The sequence below is a fragment of the Enhydra lutris genome, unplaced genomic scaffold (assembly GCF_002288905.1).
Source record: "Enhydra lutris kenyoni isolate GAN:26980312 unplaced genomic scaffold, ASM228890v2 scaffoldscaffold35, whole genome shotgun sequence".
Classification (NCBI taxonomy): domain Eukaryota; kingdom Metazoa; phylum Chordata; class Mammalia; order Carnivora; family Mustelidae; genus Enhydra; species Enhydra lutris.
This window is the reverse complement of record NW_019154119.1, coordinates 9,852,325-9,873,319: the sequence shown is the minus strand read 5'-3', so window position 1 is coordinate 9,873,319 and position 20,995 is coordinate 9,852,325. Positions and strand designations below refer to the sequence as shown.

Genomic DNA, 20,995 nt, shown 5'->3' with positions numbered 1-20,995 from the left:
TTATGTAAGACATGGTAGGAAGATAGAAATATAAAACAAGACAGTTCTTACCCTCCAGAAATTTACCATTTACTACAGAGTGCCCAAATGCTTAAGTGGGCCAAAGGCCTGTAGAACTGAAGTATCACCCAGCCTCAAGATCCTCCTTTTCTCATTTGAAAAACCGTGAACATTTATTACATTTAATTCAGACTGGATTCCACTTTAATTACTTTTTAATTTTTTACTTTTTTTAAAGACATTTTATTTTGAAGTAATCTTTACACCCGACATGGGGCTCAAACTTAACAACTCCACAATCAAGAGTCATATGCTCTACTGACTGAGCCAGGAAGGTGCCCCAGATTCCATTTTTAGGTTGGAGATTATCTAAAGAGAAAAATAAGTTAAGATCCTCCTCTATGACAGTTAAGAAATGAGGATAAGAAAAATTTGGTGGGAAAAAAAATTTCAGAATATTCTCAGAGAAATGAAAAGCTGAAGTGAGAAAAAGTGAGTGGGGCTGAACTTCCATTTGCTACCTGAAGAGGGAATAAGAAATTCAGCCTATTTCTGTTATTTTTACATATTTATTTCTTACTTTTGATGGATGAACAACACTTAAAGGGAAGAAAATGCATCTGCTTACTATAAAAAAGCAATGTGTGCAACATTACATTCTATATTATAAACTAAGCTTGGGGGCCCAAAACACTTAAGTAGAACAAAATACTAACAGGTTAAGTCAGCCACACTGAGTTAAGTAGAGCTTCTATAAAAATGAAAAGCCTACGAGTTCTACTTCTAGCATGACAAAATGCAAGGAATTCTGCACTGCGGGCTACATACCCTTGTGAAATACTAAAAGACCACTCAAGTGCAAATTTTAACCTGATGAATTACATGGTGTATGAATTATATTTCAATAAAGCTGTTAAACAAAGAATGAAAAGGCGAATATGAAGAGTGCATCGGCTATATGATAAAAGGTCCCTGTGGACAGCCCTAACAGAGTATCACTGCTTTTATTTACCATCCAACCAACTTCTACCTCTATCCCAAGTGGAAGACTCTTGAATCATATATAAATAGCATAGCTTCTCCCTGGGATCTTAAATCTCAGGTTGAAATTAACCTTAACAGACCTAACCACTTGTCCCACACGTGCTCCGCCTACATGAAATCCTCTGATGGTTCTGGGCCCTAAAACTTTAGTTCCCTCGAATTTCTGGTAGCAGTCTCTGGGCACTGTGCTTAGTTTTGAAGTGTTAACTTCATGATACTTAGCTTTCTAATTGACTATTATCCTAGCACCTCAAGACTTTTTATATGTTGATACGCCCAATGAACACAAGAGTAAAAGCTTCATATTGTAGCATCGCTGGTTGATAAGGAAGTACCATTGTCCACATGCATGAGTTTAGGGTGTTTTATCACCTGGCTCAGCTAGCTAATCATGTCCAAACACAATACTCCTTTCAGAAAAGAGTTGCTGGGGAACCTGGGTGGCTCAGTTGGTTGGGCATCTGCCTCTTGAATTTGGCTCAGGTCATGATCTTGGGGCTGTGAGATGGACTGTGTTAGGCTTGACGCTCAGTTCAGAGTTTACTTGAGATTCTTGCTTCCTCTTCCTCTGGCCCTCCCCCTGCTTATGCTGCCCAACCCCCACCCCCCACCAGATAAAAAAATTAAATGTAAAAAAAAATAAATAAGTAAAAAAGAGTTGCCACTTTAGTACTTGAGCAAAAGTTTATGTTAGTTTCATTTAAGTAATAAATTCAAGCAGATAAATATATAGGTTGAAACTGCTCTTTTTGTAGGTCTTTTAAAATGGTCTAATATCAGTAATCTCATATGATTTAACCTGCTAAATCTGTATTAAAAAAACAATTACCTGCTGTTCTTCCATCTTCCTGTCAAGTCTAGCAGCACGATCTTCCCCAATTTTGATATTATCTCTGATAGCATTCAATTGTTTTTCAATTTCATTGACCTAAAAAGAAATTATAGTGTAAATCACATCTAAGAGTGACTGTAACCAAATATTTTCTACATATTAAAAGCGTAAGTGAATAATAGAGAAAAAATTACCACTGCCCAAGCCATTTCATGTTTCAAGTATTCTAAATTAGTCTTCATTGTACTTAAACCCGCAATACTTTGAAAACGTTCTTCTTTCTCCAAACACTGGCGTTTTAGTTCAGTTAGTCGCTTTAAAAAAGAAAAAAAGGATTTGTTTCTTATCAACGTTGAAAAGACAAGACTTTTTAACAATTACATATTTTTTGAATGCACCCCCTTAACAAGTATTAAAAACAATATACAAGGGAATGACTTCCTCAAGGTAAAAATAAAAAGTACCTTTGGTTCTTTGGTATATTTTTATTAGGTGTAATTATTTTCTTAATTTCTGCATTATAAAAATGGCCAAATACTCTTCAAACGAAGATCAAAGGAATAAAAGGTTTAAGACGAGTATAGACAAATCACAAAACTCAGTTTCCCATTTCTCTCAACTCTTTATCCGACAGAGAGACTAGTATGTTCTTCTGGTCAAAGTATGCCCAGTACTCACTCCAAAGATAATGGAAGACTCATAAGAAACTTATTTCTAAAAGCCAAATAAGTTATAATTATTTACTTATTTACTTTCTTTTTAAATAGGCTCCACATCTAGTGTGAAGCCCAACATAGGGCCCAAACTCAGAACTTTGAGACCAAGACTGAGCTGAAATTGAGTTGGACACCCAATCAATTGAGCCAGACATCCCAATTTATAATTTTTTTAAATATAAGCTCTCCTTAATAAATAAAATCATCAGGGCACCTGGGTGGCTCAGTGGGTTAAATTTCCAGCTCTTGATTTTGGCTCAGGTCATGATCTCAGGGTCATGAGACTGAGCTGCTGCCACCCCATCTCCCTGGGCTCTGTGCTGGGTAGAGACTGCTTAAGATTCTCTCTCTTTGTCTCTATTCCTCTGCCCCTTCCCCGCTTGCTTGGAAGCACACACATGCTCTCCAAAAATTAAATTAATAGTATAAATCATCAAACACGTGTCAAATATAATGACATTAAAACAGCTTCTGAGGTGGTTTAGATTCTGTACACCTGGGTAGATGGCCTCCCCACTTCATCCATACTTACGATCTTCAACTAGGGCCTCACACTGTGTATCTAATACGTCCCTATCAGTCACTTTCCCAATTCTCCAGAATTATTTCAATCCATTATCACTCTCTTCAAGCCTCATACTCCCCCATCACCCTAATTCCTCACTCATTCTCACTGCCTCCTACTTCAGAGAACTTAGTGGCCATGGGAGGAAACTCTCTCCAACTTCCACCAACCTCATTTACAAATCTAAAGCAGGAGGAGGTGGCTTCCTGACACTGAAGTCCAGCCCCCATTTCCTACCTACATATTTTGGATCCGACCACCAGCTTCTGCCTTCTCAGGAGGCCTGAATTAGTTCATTTTTCATGCCTATCTTTTCATCTTTGTTTCCACTTGGACCTCTTCACTGACTTCCTTCTGTTATCATGTTTAGTCTTTACTCACTTATCTTTCCCATTTACAAACAAAACCGCCACTACCCATGCTTGGGCACCTCCTTCTCCTCTCCTCCTCTAAGTTTTCTGAAAGTTATCTCTCTTCCATTTCCTCATATTTTCAGCCCCACAAATCTGGCTTCTGTTTTCACCACTACTGAAACTTCTCTAGTCACAGGCCTCTCTGCAGATTATGTCACTAAATACAGGGAGCATCTGTCAAATCTTGTGGTGCTTGCCACTGACCACTGTCTTCTCAAATTCTCTTCTCTTGGCCTCTGTGGCTTCCATGAGTGTTTTTCATGGCTCAGGCCTGGACCCACTTTCCTCTCCTCCTCAGCAAGCTAAGTCATTCCTGCAGCTTGCACACCAACAATACATTAATGAGTCTCAAATTTCAGAAGCCAGACTTCTGAATTCCTCACTCATATGTCCAATTGGATGTTTTGTAAGCACCTCAAAACTAATGTGTTCAAAATGAAATTCATTTTTCTAAAAAGAAAGAAAAGAAAAAATGGCTCCTCTTTCCAAGATTCCTATCTTAAGCAACAGCCTACTGCTCAGGTCATCCACCTGGAGGTCATTCAGTCACCCTTGATATCTCTTCTGTCTCAACTTCACTCCTCCTTGTCCCACAATCACATCTGCTCAAATCATTTCAAAACTCCCCTCCACTAACCTGCTACTACTACTCTTACGTCATCATTATCTCTATGGACAATGATAACTCTTTATTGATCTCTCTACATTAGTTCTTTCCTTACAGCAATTCACTCTCTTCCACAGCAGATTACAAATATTCATTTAGTCAATCATCCATTTCACTTGTTTTACAGCTCTTAGGTTTACAAGGTCCTCTATAGTTTGGCCTCTTCATTCTCACCCTTGTGCACTCTGGCCAATCTGGAAATCTTTCAGCTTTCTGAAAGCACCGTATACTCTCTTGCCCAAGATGCTGCCACACTCTTACCCCCAGGAACCACACCCTTCCTTACTCTCTCCATCCCTTGCCTGGCATTGTTCATCCTTCAGTTCTCACCCTGGATATCATCCTTAACAATGACACCCCTCCCATGTCTCTACCCCCACTGCTGATACCTTCTTAAATGCTTTTGTACAAATCTAATCACAAGTCCTTTAGTAGGGCCCACCATACTGGTATTTACTATATGTTTCCTGCTGAACAGTTAGGTTTCTGACCCGAGAACCCAGATATGTATTTGCCGTCATATGGCCATGGACCACACACAATGCCAGGAGGCACGTGCTGGAACTTGGTTTTTGTTGACTGAACACCTTCTAGTTTCTCTCTAACCTTCACATACTATTTCCTACAGATTTAAATATTCAAGTCCAGAGCTTATTTTGAGAATATACGACATTAATTAATTAGAAAAAAAGCTCTTATTATGGGCATATTATATATAAGGAATTCTGCTACATGATATAGGGAAACGCTTCTTAAACTTCATAATCAAAACACCTTTAGTAGTTGATAACAAAGTATACCATAGAGAAAGTGGGTGTTCAACCCCCAGCTGTCTGAAGCAAATACATTTTTTCAATGTCCTGATTTATTATTTTTAAAATAATAAGTAAAACATATGCTATCATTTTTTAAAATATACAAATATTTCCTCTTCCCAATAACACCAATACACCAAGAAATTGTGTTGTACTAATTCTGTGGTTTATAGTTTATAGTGTGCCTCCTGGCACACTACCACTACCCTGGGTTTGAAGGGATAATGTGAGGAATAAAAAGAAATATACCCATCCTTGCTGTTAAGAGTTTTCATACACCCACAGACCTAACTTTAAATATGCAATCCTGAAAACCTAAAGTAAAAGGGTCACTGTAGCACCAAATAAAGCTGACCTGGGTCAATCATTAGCACAATTCTGTGTCAAAAGAACAAGCTAGGAACTAGCTGAAAGCTCCCCTGATTCTAGAAAACTGATTAGGTAACTAAAGAATGAGATACAGAATCACAATAATTGGTGAGAGTCAATGTACAGGATAAAAAGCTGAAATGTAAGCCTTATGATTTTGAGGTCCTTGATTAGCATAGAGAAGGTTGGATCTTCAGGAATCTGATGATAGTACAATAAGAAAATATAGCAGATGTAAAACCAATTTTAAGAAAGTCACACTGGCTTGAGTAATTTCAGATTCCACAAGTATACACAGCTTCCAAGCTGGTGAGTACTGATGTGACAGGTGCTACCTAGTTATCAGTGCTCCGTGAATGTTAACAGTGCCCCAGTGGGAGGAAAGAGTTATCCACCACAGATGATGACAAATGCATATTATGCTTTTTATCAGCTTGAGGCATGTGCTTATTTTGCATTCGAAAGAAATATTATAGTTTTATATTATATTATTTATATTATAATATAATATATTATATTATATATTATTTTATATAAATATTATAGTGGGAATTAGTGATACTTTACTGTAATACCAACTAGTCATATATCAAGGCTTAAGCATGTAAAATACTGCTCTGTCCTCTAGTTTATGGCCTAACAGAGGAAAACGTGTACATACCCATTATGCCAAAACAAAAAAGTAAAGGCTGATAAATACCCTGAATATAAAAACCACATGTCCTATATTTCATAGAGTGTATGAAAGTGTCATTAGTTTTATACAGATACACACCTACAGACAGGTATACAATTATACAGTACCACTTATAAGTACTACAGGAATTTGACTGATCTCAAAACTATTTGCATTAAGTATTTACAAACCTCTTCTCCTTGATTTATCTGCTCCTTTGTTCTTTCTTTTGTTTCCATAATATATGAATAATCTTCTTTCATCTGTTCAAGTTGGGTTGCTTTCATAAAAAACTGTATCAATAAGAAAAACACAATTAGGAGTTTGTAAATTTCCACAGAACTGAAAAAAATCTGTTGGTCTCCAAAAATATTTGAACAATTATATATTAAAAACACACTCAAGTTTTCACACCCAAAATTTACTTAATATACTCTGTTCATATCTATACATTCGTTTGCAATAGCTCCTAAAAACCCACGTTAAGAAAACACTTCTGGTGTAAGAGATAATACCATCTTGAAAACTCATTGTCACTGATTCTTTCATTCTTTAAACAAATATGAATAAAAAGAAAACATCTCTATTCTTGATCTTGGTACATCTTGAATTTTTAGAAAAGGAAATAATGAAACCCATTCAAAAGTTATAGCCTAAGTAGTAGTCAAATATTTTGTAAGCTTTCTAAATAATTTACAGTTTAAAGGTTATTATGTATGGCCAATCATTCCCTTGAATTTCCTTAAAGATTAATTTTAAAAGAACCCATTCTCTGGCAAAGACCGAGAAGGCAAGAAACAAGAAATGCTGGAGAAATTGTGGAGAAAGGGGAAGCGTCTTACACTGTTGGTGGGAATGCAAGTTGCTGCAGCCACTTTGGAATACAGTGAGGAGGTTCCTTAAAAAACTAAAAACAGACCCTATAACCCAGCAATTGCACTACTGGGTATTTACCCCAAAGATACAGATGTAGTGAAAAGAAGGGCCACGTACACCCCAGTGTTCATAGCAGCAATGTCCACAAAAGCCAAAACATGGAAAGAGCCAAGATGCCCTTCAACAGATGAATGGATAAAGAAGATGTGGTCCATATACACAAAGGAATATTACTCAGTCATCAGAAAGGATGAATACCCAACTTTTGCATCAACACGGATGGGACTGGAGAAATGCTGAAGTAATGTGAAATAAGTCAGAGAAAATCAGTTATCATATGGTTTCACTTATTTGTGGAACATAAGGAATAGCATGGAGGACATTAGGAGAAGGAAGGGAAAAATGAAGGGGGAGAAATTGGAGTGGGAGGCAAATCATGAGAGATTATGGACTCCAGGAAAGTTGGGTGAGCCTAGTGATGGGTATTAAGGAGGGCACAGATTGCATGGAGCCGTGGGTGTCATACGCAGATAACGAATCATGGAACACCACATCAAAAACTAACGATGTACTGTGTGGTGACTAACATAACATAATAAAAAAAAAATAATAACTTAAAAGAAAGAATAATCCATCTCTCTCAGAATTAAAAGTCAAAAAGTGAAAACAAGAATTTACCAAAAAAATTATACTTCCATCATATTTAGACCTTCCCTAAATTAGTTCTACAGTATTACTGTAAACAGGCGGCTTTAAAAACCCAACTCAATATTTATTATGTGAGCAAGAGTTACGTTCGGTATATATGGCTTATCTATAAATGTATTCTTTTTGATAAATTCCTATCTCCTTTGGCAGTCCTTACTTTGTATTTGTCTCCCTCATTTTTAGACTGCAAGAACTGCTTGCTCATCTCTTGTGTTAAAACAGAAACAGGATTGTCCACCTGAAACAAACAAGAGAGGTTATTTTTGAATATTTCATTTTAATACCTTAAAAATAAATGAACTGAAATACAGCATACAATTCACCAACGGTGTCATCAAGAAGGCTAAGGTTAGAGTATTTAGGTAAATATACAAAGAAAAATATTAGAACTTCTTAATGTGAAGAAAATGTTTCATTACTTCATGATACTAAAATAAATACCATATACAAAATTATTCTGCCACTCAGTGAGGGCACAGGCATATTCTTTTACCTGTTTTATAGAATTTCACTCCTATGCTACTGGTTAGTAATCAGACAACAGTGAGTAAAGCCCTCAGCTGCCTTGGGTTTTTGTGTTTCATGGCCCTATGTAGCCCTGGGCAAGTCAGTTTCTCCAACTGAATATAGAAAGTCCAACTAATTTCTAATCAGAATTATGATGCCAAATAGTGTTTATTTTTCTTAAAGCAGTTCTTTAGATTTTCCATTTGTTATTATTTCTTCATGATTATAAAACAAACAGATATGCTGAAGTCATTTCTACCTTTTGGGGAAGGAATCACTTTAAATAAGCCATTGCTTGAACTGCACTACCTATAACTAACAAGCTGAAGTATAGTCATATAACGGTCAGGTACAGTAACCAACCAAAGCACAGGGGAGAAAGTTTAAAACATATATATATGAAACTTGTTTCAGAAAGATTCAAGATCATTACTCATTGGTATCTTTAGTATTAGTAAGAAAGTAATTTGTGTATTAGAAAATAATCCCATTTGCAAGTTACAGAATATGTAGGACCAGTAAAAATGAAAAAAAAATTATTTTTTTTTTCAGGTTTTATATATTTGAGGGACAGAGAGCATGAGCGGGGTGTGGGGCGGGAGAGGCGGAGGGAGTGGGAAAAGCAGACTCCCTACTGAGCAGGGAGCCCAATGTGGGGTTTGATCCCAGTACCTTGAAATCACGACCCAAAATGAAGGCAGATATTTAACTACTGAGCCATCCAGTGCCCCTAAATAAAAAAATTTAAACGTCTTCATTTTGCCATCTGTAAGATGCTAAATGTACTTTGTTAGCATAACAATGGTTTAAAATCGTCCCTTTTAAATAAAATTTTGTGCTCGCTTCAGTAGCACAAATACTTTTTAAGTAAAATTTTGGGTGTCCTCTTCTAAGATAACAAAAACATTTATAGGGTGATAAAGAAACCTCTACGTTACTTTATTATTATCATTATATAGGTAGACCAGACTGCCACGTGTTTTTGCTGTATCTTAATTTCACATTCCGTCTGACTTCTTAAAAATAAGGCCTAATGCACTAGCTTTACCGACAGAGATTTTAACCAACTTTGAATTAGTAGCTTCACCAAAATTTATATTCTTTTATCTACATCTTTCTGATTGTTCCTGAAATGGGGTTCCTAGTTCCTAATAGTCTAGGGATTATGTAAGAATCTTGCAGCTTTACCTGTTAAGACTAGAGCAAGCAAAAGGCAAGCACAAACAGGTAAACTTCAGAGAAAGGATAAGAAGGGGAAGCACAGGGGCGCCTGGGTGGCTCAGTGGGTTGAGCCTCTGCCTTCAGCTCAGGTCATGATCTCAGGGTCCTGGGATGGAGCTTTCTGCTCAGCAGGGAGCCTGCTTCCCCCATTCTCTCTCTGCCTACTTGTGATCTCTCTCTCGGTGTCAAATAAATAAATAAAATCTTTAAAAAAAAAAAAAAAAAGAAGAAGAAGAAGGGGACAGTGGACAAATAAAATCAGGTACTTAAAGACATTAAATATCCTCCTCCCTCTGGGTTATTTTATTCTAGGTCATCATTGTCCAATAGATACATAATGCAAATCACACAGATAATTTTAAATTTTCTAGTAGCTACATTAAAAATATAAAAAGAAATGGGTAAAACTGGGGTACCTGGTGGGCGCAGTCGGTTAAGCATCTGTCTTTGGCTTGGGTCATGATCTTGGGGTCCTAGGATTGAGCCCTGCATAGGGCTCCCTGCTCAGCACGGAGTCTGCTTCTCCCTCTCCCTCTACCTTTCCTCCCTGCTCATGCTCTCTCTCTCTCTCTCTCTCTAGCTCTGCGCTCTAATAAATAAATAAAAATCTTAAAAAAAAAAAGAACAGATAAAATAATTCTAATCTAAAATATTATCATTTTAACATATACCTATATAAAAATGAGATTATTCCTTTGCATTAAGTCTTCAAAATCTAGTGTGTATCTCACACGACAGTGCATGTCAGTTTGGACCACCCACATTCAAGTGCTCAATACCCACATGTGGCGAATGGTTACTGTACAGGTTAGTGTAGCTCTAGGCCTTCCCCTATGTTGATCAATGAACCCGAACCTTTGGTTTGCTGCATCCTACCAGAAAAGGACTAACAATCTTCAAATATTTCAAAAGAAATAAGCATATTTTTATATTCCCCAAGGAAGTGGGAGCTTAGAGAAACAGGCTTTATTCAACTTTTCCATAATAAAAACTTCCTGATAGAGCTGTCCTCAGAAGGACTCAGAAGTCTCAGGCACAAGTGATTTCTCCACCACAATCCACTTAAGCACTTGCTGGAGGGACAGGGGGGTAAATCTGGACAGTGAGAACTCTACTGGATGCCCTTCAAGATGCTCCCAAACACCTGATTCCATACACTTTTGGTTTGTTTGATTCTGCTTAAAAATTGTCCTGCATTCTAGTCTCAAATTTATTGGACGCATCTGCTTTTCTCTAGATTTTAATAATTATTTTTCTAACCTCCTGTTGCCTGATATACAAGCTACTACCCACATGTAGTTTTTTTTATACTTAGTTAAGTCAAATCAAACACTTGATTTCTTAGTCCTACATTTCAGGTGCTCAAGAGCAATATACTAGCGGCTGACCCATTGAGCAGCATCATACAGAATATTTCTACCCTCAGAGAAAGATCTTCTGGATAGCTTTGTTCTAAACGAAACTGGAAAAAAGACCTAGATTCGTAATTATTCTTTGTCCTTGGTGACTAGTCTTGGTGTTCTTCATCCTGGAGTAACTAAGGCAGGGTGGTACATTAGAATGGAACAGGATGCACAGATCCCCAGCCAGGCTCTACCAGCAACCATGCCTAGACCACTGTAGGGGTAAATTTACTTTTTCTAGTTCTATTATCACCTACAAAATAAAAGTGAATTAGATGACCTCCAAAGACAATTCCAGCACTAATAAGACTACATGCTCTACTTCTAATTATTCGAAGTATCTTAGCAGAAAGTACTGGAGCCCGATCTCCTTAGGTATGATCAGGAACTCCAAAATTATACATAAAGAATGCTTTATGTTTCTAGAATAAATTTTTTTCTACAAAAATTTAGCATTGCGTTTAGAAAGCTATGATGCTATTCTGACTAGGATCGCAGAAAGCAAAAAAACTTTATAGCCTTTATTAACATCTATTTTAGCCTGTACCAGTATAGACTAGACGTTCTTGACTCCTCTTCCAAATCACAGGTGTTCTACTAGGCACTGAAAATTCCTGCTGAATTAGTAAATTTTAAGCAACTTTGCTAACAATAGTTGTACACGTTTGTCCTCTAGTTAGTTTACTCACAGGAGCCCATTTTAATTCTTTCAACACTACAAATGAAATCATATGAGAAAGTGACCAGTTAATCTCAAACGAAAATTTAGCAATTACCTGTATGTTAAAATGATCAAGAATCGCAATCAGCTCTTCTTTTCTAGTAGAAACCACGGTGCCTGGTTAAGAGAAACACATAAAATGACCAGACTGTTTCTAGGGTAAAAATACAGAGAAAAAAATAAGCACTCATTGCAAATACAAATATTCACTATTTTGTTATGTCCTTAAGAACAGGCACACAGGGGAGAGAGCCGCAGGCTGCCGGCGTCCAGAGCCAGGCACACGGCGGAGGAAGCAGCAGACTCAGGGACAGTGCTCCTCTTCTCCCTGCAGCGAAACACTTGCTTTTCCTTCTCATCTACGTCTTCGCTTCTTCTTCCTTCCTGTCGTTTTCCACCCTTGGCTAAGCCCCCTTTCCATGTGTGATAAAAACTACAGGGGTGGAAGGAGGCCCGCAGGTGAGAACAAAGCAGCGCAGCCCGTTTCAAGGGGACCCAGGCTCTGGTAACCGTGGTCCTGCCGTACGTGTCCTGGGGTCAAAGAACGGTGGGTGCGTGTCCGTACAGCATCCCGTGTACGTCATACATGCAGCCGACTGATCACATGACGAGAGAGAGGTTTCAAGAGTTTGGGAGGAAATTCCCTTTCAATGAATACCTGAGCAATCACTTTGCTCTGTCTAGCTGAATATTTACTTGCATTTTATATGAAATGGAAAGACTCATAACAAACCTGTTTCACTTTTTAGTTTGTAAGACCGACTTCCATCCATGCTGATGTGCTGCTGCACGACTATAGAGTTGCCGTACACATTTGCTCGATAGGCATCGTCTCCTCTGTTCCGTAATGTTATTGAGATATCTGCTGAGCTGAAGCAAGAGGGTTAAGCTAAGTCACATGAAGGTACAGTGCAATTTCAATACTAGGTTACTATAATTTTCAAAACCTCCAAAGTATTTTGCCTAATTCATTTGTGAAGTAGCTTTACACAAGCCACTGATGGCTGACAGGCGATAAAGAACAACGTTGAAGATACCACACCTAACAAAAAAGTGAAGTTGAGAATAAGGCACAAAAACATTGACTACCTTATCTATAATAGAAATACCACATTCACATAAAAACCGCTTTTTAAAATATTTTATTTATTTATTTGAGAGTGAAAGAGAGAGCACGAATGGGGGAAGGAGCAGAGAGAAGGAGAGGGACAAGCAGACTACCCAAGAAGCAGGGAGCCCCATGTGGGGCTCAATTCCAGGACCCTGAGCTGAAGTCAAACACTTAACCGACTGAGCCACCCAGGTGCCCTAAAACCATTTAAGTTTGGTTGTTTCAAGTCATGTAGATAAGTTATACATTTTCCTATGAGCAATGTGTATTACTATACCGCCTGACTACTCTGAATTACATAACAAAGCATTACACTGACAGCAGACCTTTAAGAATGATTAAGTAACAATTATGGTGAAATAATAACATTTTCTAAGAGCATCGGCATCAAAGAAAGCAACTTTATTCTTTCAAATACTTGGCAATAAAAAAAATGAAAAGTATTGGTATCAAGAAACAAATGATTGAAGTTTTATCAGATTACAGAAAAATTATTTTTGAAGTTTTAAAGAAGTACATATTTTAATACATTATGGGAAAAAATATCAATCTTTATTTTTCTACTTTTGTTAAAGTAAGATTAGTAGAAAGACAATGTTAACGAGATACATTACTAAATATATTAAAACTTCCTTAAACATAAAAGCAGACAATTCTTTTTTTCCTGGCTCATACGAACATCTGTCAAAATCCTAAAGTCCCTTAATGTGAAACTACTTCAACTGGCAATTAAATGAAATCTTTAATAGTATTTGTTTTCATGAATTTGTAATCATATTCCCAAAGTGCTCCCATTTGTAGGAATTGCAGAAAAACATACTCAAAATAAACTTTACTGTAAGCTGGTATTACAGTAGGCACACTGAAAGGTTTCATCTTCTCACTCTCTTCTCCAGGAGTGCTCAAGCAGAAAGACAGGGCTCAGCAGCCATGAGTCCCCACCCTGACTCCCAGGGACTGAACTAAGTACAGAAATCTGACACAAACTGAAACAGATTCTCTTCTTTAAGAATTCAAATTAAGAAGAACTGGTAAAACCCAAATAAGGTCTATAGGTTCCTCAGTAATACCAAGGTGAACCGTATAGCTTTGATAAAAGTAACTTTGTTACTTAAGCTGTCAATATTAAGGAAAATTAGATGAAAGTCATACAGGAAACTATACAATCTTTGCAACACTTCCATAAATCTAGATTACTTCATAGTGAAAAGTTTTATCAACAAACCCAAATAAAGGCGCAACCAAGTCAAGAGCTGGTGATTCCTTGAGGCCTCTGAGGACCAGAGAAACCAGTTTGGGACATTACCCCCTGACCAAGGGAGAGCAGCAGAAGCATACAATGGAGAAGCTCCTGGGAAACCCAGACAGACAGAAAGACACACCCACAGACATTGGCATTGAATCTGAGACAAAGAGAATGTAAGAGCACTTCCTTACACACACTGCCCCACAGACAAGGGCAGTAAGAGGTCAATGAGCGCACACACGAGGACAGAGTAACAAAGACCTGGATAAGTTATAAGGAAGAGAACACATACTCCAGAGATGAGAGAAACACATTTACAAACCCACACGCTTGTCATAAGGAGAAAGAGGGAAGGGAATGAAACACAGCATAGCCCATTAAGTAAGGGGGTGAGGCGGGGTGGTATAGCAGAAGGGTTGCAGCATGGATCTAAAAGAAGGGAGTGGCAGACAGAGGCCTACAGACAAAGACACAGAAAAGCAGAGATACACAACAGAAAGGCCCAGAGCAGGTAATACTTGGTTCTGAGGTCTCTCAGTTCCAGTCACTCATGAGACCCAACTGTACTTCTTTCCTGCAGGTTCTAAGACACATATCTCTGAATCTTTATAATAAATCACCTTTTCTCAACTACTCTAAGCTGGGGTGTGTGTGTTTAAATCAGAAATACATAATTAGGGGACGCCTGGGTGGCTCAGTTGGTTAAGCAGCTGCCTTCGGCTCAGGTCATGATCCTCGCGTCCTGGGATCGAGTCCCACATCGGGCTCCTTGCTCATCAGGGAGCCTGCTTCTCCCTCTGCCTCTGTCTGCCATTCTGTCTGCCTGTGCTCGCTCTCTCTCCCTCTCTCTCTCTGACAAATAAATAAATAAAATCTTAAAAAAAAAAATTAAAAAAAAAAAAAAAAAAGAAATACATAATTAGGACAGATATGCTCCTGAAAAATTGTAATTAATAGGATTTTTAAAAGCTCCTGAGTTGGTTTTAATGAACAGTCAAGGCTGAAAACCATTAACTGAAGTATAGCAGGGGAAGGGCAACTGGCCTACCGTAAGGAGAAAAAATATTTTATTTCACTAGCTAGTATGATTACCTAGTATTAAGTGAATGCACCTCATGAAAACATTTAAAAAATAAAGTGAGTACAGAGAAACAAAAGCAAAAATGAACTATGGGGAAGTCATCAGGATAAAAAGCTTTTGCATAGCAAAGGAAACAGTCAACAATACTAAAAGGTAACCTACAGAATGGGAGGAGGTATTTGCAAATGTCTTATCAGATAAAGGGCTACTATCCAAAATCTACAAAGAACTTATCAAACTCAACACCCAAAAAACAAAAAATCCAGTCAAGAAATGGGCACAAGACATGAACAGACGTTTCTCCAAAGAAGACATACAAATGGGCCAACAGACCCATGAAAACATGCTCAATATCACTTGACATCAGGGAAATACAAATCAAAACCACAATGGGATACCACCTCACACCAGTCAGAATGGCTAAAATTAACAACTCAGGAAAACAGATGTTGGTGAAGATGCAGAGAAAGAGGGGACCATCTCACACTGTTGGTGGAATGCAAGCTGGTGCAGCCACTCTGGAAAATAGTATGGAGGTTCCTCAAAAAGTTGAAAATAGAGCTACCCTATGACCCAGTAATTGCACTACTAGGTATTTATCCAAAGGCTACGAACACAGTGGTTTGAAGGGGCACCTGCACCCCAGTGTTTACAGCAGCAATGCCCATACTACCCAAAATAGGGAAAGAGCCCAGATACCCACTGACAGATGAAGAGATGAAGAAGTGGTGTATATATGCATTGGAATATTACTCAGCCATCAAAAAGAATGAAATCTTGCCATTTGCAATGACATGGACAGAACCAGAGGATGTTATGCTAAGTGAAAAAAGTTAGAAAAAGACAAATATCGTATGATTTCACTCATATGTGGAATTTAAGAAACAAAACAGATAAACACAGGGGAAGGGAAGGAAAAATAAAATGGAAACAGAGAGGGAGATAAACCATAAGAGACTCTTAACAATAGAGACAAACTGAGGGTTGCTGGAGGGGAGGTGGGTGGGAGGATGGGGTTAACTAGCTGATGGACATTAAGGAGGGCAATTAATGGAATGAGCACTAGGTTTTATATGCAACTGATGAATCACTAAATTCTACCTTTGAAACTAAGAAACTATATGTTAATTAAGTTAAACTTAAATAGAAAATTAAATAAAAATAAAGTGACTATGTATATTTCCTCTCTGATCATTAAACACCTCTCTTGATCTACAGCAAACATCTACTTTATTCTTTTCATTCCTAGCTACTCCTTGTATTTACATACCTTTAGTATTGTTAGAACTTTGGAGGCACTGGTAGCCCGTTGTGAAGAATTTGAATAAAGAAAGGCAAGTTTTTAAAAAAAAACTATGGCTGAGGAGAAAAGCTCCATAATAACTGCTCAAAACACCTGTACAAGGAGAGACACGGACAACTTTACTGGGCCCTAACTGCTGTCTCCTCACCATCCTGATGTAGCTCATCCTGAATTGGGGTTAAGAGCCATGGAGCCCAATGTCTGTAAATATGGGAGACCCTTAAGTGAAGAGACTATAGATGGGAGTTCTTTCAGAATGACAACAGAAACAAGTAGTGCCACAGAAAGAATGTGGCTTCTTTCTCAACTCGCGAAAAAAATCAATCTGCACAGAGGTATCTGGCAGCAGCAGACCAACAGGAACAAGGAACAAGGAACAAGCTGTGTAAAACTATGATGCATCTGCTCTGTCCCTGAGTAGCCAGCTCATCTGCAGGAAGTTCTGCAGCCTTGACTGAATCAATCAGAAATGCAGAGTAGGAAAGTATGAGTTTTCGTCCCTCCTTAACCCACTCCCAACGGCACAACTGATGTCAGAAATGGGACTGCTGCAAAGATCCCAAAGCCACCAGGACTAGTATTCGGAAGGCCAGGGGAGGGAGCCGTGAACTAAACATGTTCAAGAAGAACCTGAATAACAAGGGTCATGAGACCTTGGATCGCTGAAAGAGGTTTCCATGGAGGAGCTGCATTAGGCCCCAGGACCACTGTAAAGGGTTGGTGGCTGACAGAGGGCTGACTCCCAGGTAAAGTACCTCAGGGCACAGTTCTCTGAACCTCACTGGGCAAGCATTGCTACAGAGAGCTGAAACCCCCAACAACTGAGAGCCCAGGTGCTATCAAAGGGGAGTGTAATGTTGGGGGGCGGGGGGGGGGAGCGGTGGGGAGGAGAGTCCCAAGGACTCTCCTGAACCTGAGCCAAACCAACAGACCTTCTTCAGGCAAAGTGGGACAGCCACGATTTTAGATACAGAATCGACTAAGACTAGAACTGAAAAGCTCCATGAGCTAATTCTGTAAAAAAGTGATAACAGAACCAGAGACTATAAAATAAGAAATTCACAGATACTGAATATTTTAATCATTTATTTTAAAATGACTTATTTGTGAGAGAGAGAGAGCACGCACGCTCAGAAGTGAGGTTTAAAGGGGGCGGGGCGAGAAGCGGAATCCCCAATGATCGTGGAGCCCATTATGGGGCTGGATGGATCCCACAACCCTGAGATCATCCCACAACCCCTGGGCCGAAATCAAGAGTCAGACCCTCAAATGACTGAGCCAACAAGGCGCACCATGAAATTCACAGATATCAAACATTTTAAATGAAGAAGGGATGACTAGAAGAATAGTAATGGGTTTGAAAAAGCTGTTTTTAAGATACTTTTTCAGACAAGGTCAGTAAAAAGGAGATTGAGCTCAGGAAAAGCTTTTAACTGTTATTAACTGTTTAAAATACATTAATATTCCTATCTCCAGGCAGCTATATCCTTGAAAGTTGGTGATTTATGTAAGCTGGACTTTTCCTTATTTAAGTGATATTCTGAGGACAAGTCTCAGAAAGAAGTTTCTGCTTTGGTCCAGATATTTCCCAAGTGGCTAAAAACAAACAAACAAAAAATATATATTTAACTGAAACATAAAACATTCAGTGGTATAGAAAAAAAGGTTTTTTTCCCCTCAAAGTTCCTATTTGAAAGAGCAATGTGTTATCTGGCTAGGCAGACCATGTGATTGTTTGGACAACTAAGAAATGTATAGTTAAGTATAGTGAATTGAAACAGAGCTGGGACCATTAAAAATGTTGAAATAACTTGTATTTGACCTCAGATATTATTTGGTTGGGGACTACCGAGAGGAGAAGACCTTGCTGGGCTGGGACCCAAATAAGATAAGGAGAGACAGAAAATATGCTGGAGAATTGTTACCAAGTAGTTCGTTTCCAAGGCCATACAGCATGGGAAATTATTTTCTGTGTATCTTCACCCCTTCTCCTGTGTCCACTTGGAAGTCTGGCTTAGGGTTAAGATTCCCATGGTTTTCTGAGAGATACATGAGAAAACTGCAGTCCTGGTTTACATCCCATCCCTCATCTATATAGAAGCAGAAGGAAAGTCTATTATACGAAAAAAGATCACTTAATTATCAAAGTTCCAGAGGTTCTAGGCATGGGGTATGCAAGAGAGAAATGAGAGTCGCAAGCAGCCTCGCTCTGAGAGCTAATATAACAGAGTTTTGGGCTTCCAGCTTTTTGGAGACACAAGGATCCCTTCAGAGTTACTTGAAGCTGTATTAAGAAGAAAAGGAGATCAGCCTGAAGAGTGCTCTTAATGGGCAAAAGGACCTAAGTCTAAGACAATGCAAACTAGGGAATTAAGATAAAGTTACATGAAGGCAAGTTACATCAAAAAGAATTACAAATGGGTCACCTGGGTGGTTCAGTCAGTTAAGCGTCTCTTGATTTCAGCTCGGGTCATAATTTCAGGTCTGTGGGATTGAGCCCCACACTGGGCTCCGTGCTCACGTGGAGCCGGGTTTATCCCTCTGCTCCCCCCACTCTTGTGCGCTCTCTTTCAAATAAATAAATAAAATCTTAAAAAAAAATAATAAAGTAAAGAAAGAAAGAAATGTAAGCATAGAGCCAATAAGAGTAGTTACGTGACCATTCTCCAAGGGTCAAGGTAGACCACAAATAGATGTGCAGATGTGGTCCTCAAATCGAAATCACTGGCAAAGCACCTGAGTAAAGGACGTAAAATCAAAGACAGAGAGCAGAATACTTTTTTGGAATTCTTAGGGACTGGAGGCAGAAATTTTGCAGGGACCCTTCGCTGGTCATGGACTCTCTTTTGCCTGTATCATACCAATATGGACTTAGTGAAGTTTGGGTCAAGAGCCAGGAAAGTCCATTATTTATAAATATTCCTTTAAACAGAAATAATGCAGATTTATCGCTGTTAGTTCCTTCTTCCAAAAAGTAACAGAAACAAGAGTATTAGTGGGCAGGCACATGGTAATACCTTACACAAGCTTTCTGTCTGGAGAGAGTAATAGACAACAGAGGCCATGCAGGCAACAGGGACCAAGAGAAAGAAATGGAAAAAGAGGACTGTTCTGCTCTAGTTCTGGAAGTCAATTCATTTCCTACCATGTTTATACAAACTACAAATCTACAGTAAGCTGCTTCTTACTAAAGAATTGAAAAATCCATGTAGAACGCAAACACTTACTTCTGTCCATCTTTCACAAAACCTTTCAAAGAAGAGCCTCTATTAGTAGCAACAGCTTTTCCTCCAAGGCCGACGATGAGAGCTGTGAGTACTGCACTCTTCCCACCTAAAGAGACAGGTGTTGAAAAAAAAATCACACTCATTAAAGAGAGAGTAATGAAAAGGCTGACTCCTACCATTTGATGTACAAAGATTTCTGAATGAAAATGTAAATTAGTCCCAACCCTGAAATGAAGTGTTACACTTCCATTATCATTTTCTTTCAGCGAACTTAAAAAAGTTATACCTATCATGAGACATTTAGCTGCCGCTATTAGAAAAAAATTAGTACGTTTCAGGTATCAAATTTTTGGCACTAACAGGGAAATGGAAAAAATGGTTGCTATTTTTCCAACTTACAAGTCTCATTGTTGCATCCTGGTCCATCAGCCTATTAAAAACGAGTCTATCTTTCTAATTACACATGTATACTTGATTCACCTGATTTTTATTACATTCTAATTTAGGCATAATTTACTTTTTCTATAAATTCAGAGAAGTCAGAAACTATTTTTAACAACCCTTGAAAGCAAACAAGCCCCATAGGGACAGGGATGTTGTTTGTTTTCTTCAATGCTGTATCTCCAAGAGCAGCCCATCATAGGCACTCTGGTATTTAACAAATGAATGAACTTAAATATGAAAAAATCATCAGTCATACAGATGAATGTTTCTGTGTAATATTTTGACAATTATTATTCATAATTTGAAAATTATTCATCTCCTAGCTCTCTGAAAAGTACACTTCTTTTTATGCCAACAGATATAAAATATCACAAGCTGAAATTTTAAAATCTAAACAATTACCCAGGATATGTTATCATTTTCTGAACTCCACAATCAACCAATTAAATCAACTCTTACGAGGCCATCATTTTTCACAATATAACCCAAATTAACCCAAATATACCACTGGTTAATCTGATTTAGTTCCTGGAATGCCTTTGAGTCTCTAATCTCTGCTTGTTCATTTCCAAATTCAATGCCTCCACTATTTACATTATTTCTTCTCTCAGTTTTATTAATAAAATCACTGCTTCAAAATTAAAAACAAAAACAAAGAAAAGACCTAATTGCAGAACCCATCAGTCTTTCCTTATTTCTTATCCTGTGGGACCTCCCAGTAGCACTGATCCCTCTGTCCATTCTCTCCTTCTTATAACATTTTCCTCTTGACTGAATATAGCACAGGAGAAACAAAGAACACCTACTGAGGGGCACCTGGGTGGCTCAGTAGGTTAAAGCCTCTGCCTTCGGCTCAGGTCATGATCCCAGGGTCCTGGGATCGAGCCCCACATCAGGCTCTCTGCTCGGCGGGGAGCCTGCCTCCCCCTCTCTCTCTGCCTGCCTCTCTGCCTACTTGTGATCTCTGTCTATCAAATAAATTGATAAAATCTTAAAAAAAAAAAAAAAGAACACCTACTGAACACTCAATAGAATTCAGAGCTGCACTCA

At 38.4% G+C, this 20,995-nt stretch overlaps 1 protein-coding gene across 2 annotated transcripts in view; it reads right to left on the bottom strand.

The window, feature by feature from the left end:
- The window catches only part of LOC111154051 (structural maintenance of chromosomes 6), a 75,186-nt gene that overhangs the window by 43,111 nt on the left and 11,080 nt on the right, over positions 1–20,995 (bottom strand). For both annotated transcript variants that reach the window (XM_022513406.1, XM_022513407.1), the window contains exons 4-10: positions 19,502–19,607; positions 12,267–12,403; positions 11,589–11,650; positions 7,839–7,919; positions 6,289–6,390; positions 2,071–2,190; positions 1,874–1,972 (exon numbers count right to left, since the gene is read on the bottom strand). In XM_022513406.1, coding sequence (XP_022369114.1) covers positions 1,874–1,972; positions 2,071–2,190; positions 6,289–6,390; positions 7,839–7,919; positions 11,589–11,650; positions 12,267–12,403; positions 19,502–19,607 — 707 coding nt within the window. The remainder of the gene's footprint in view (positions 1–1,873; positions 1,973–2,070; positions 2,191–6,288; positions 6,391–7,838; positions 7,920–11,588; positions 11,651–12,266; positions 12,404–19,501; positions 19,608–20,995) is intronic.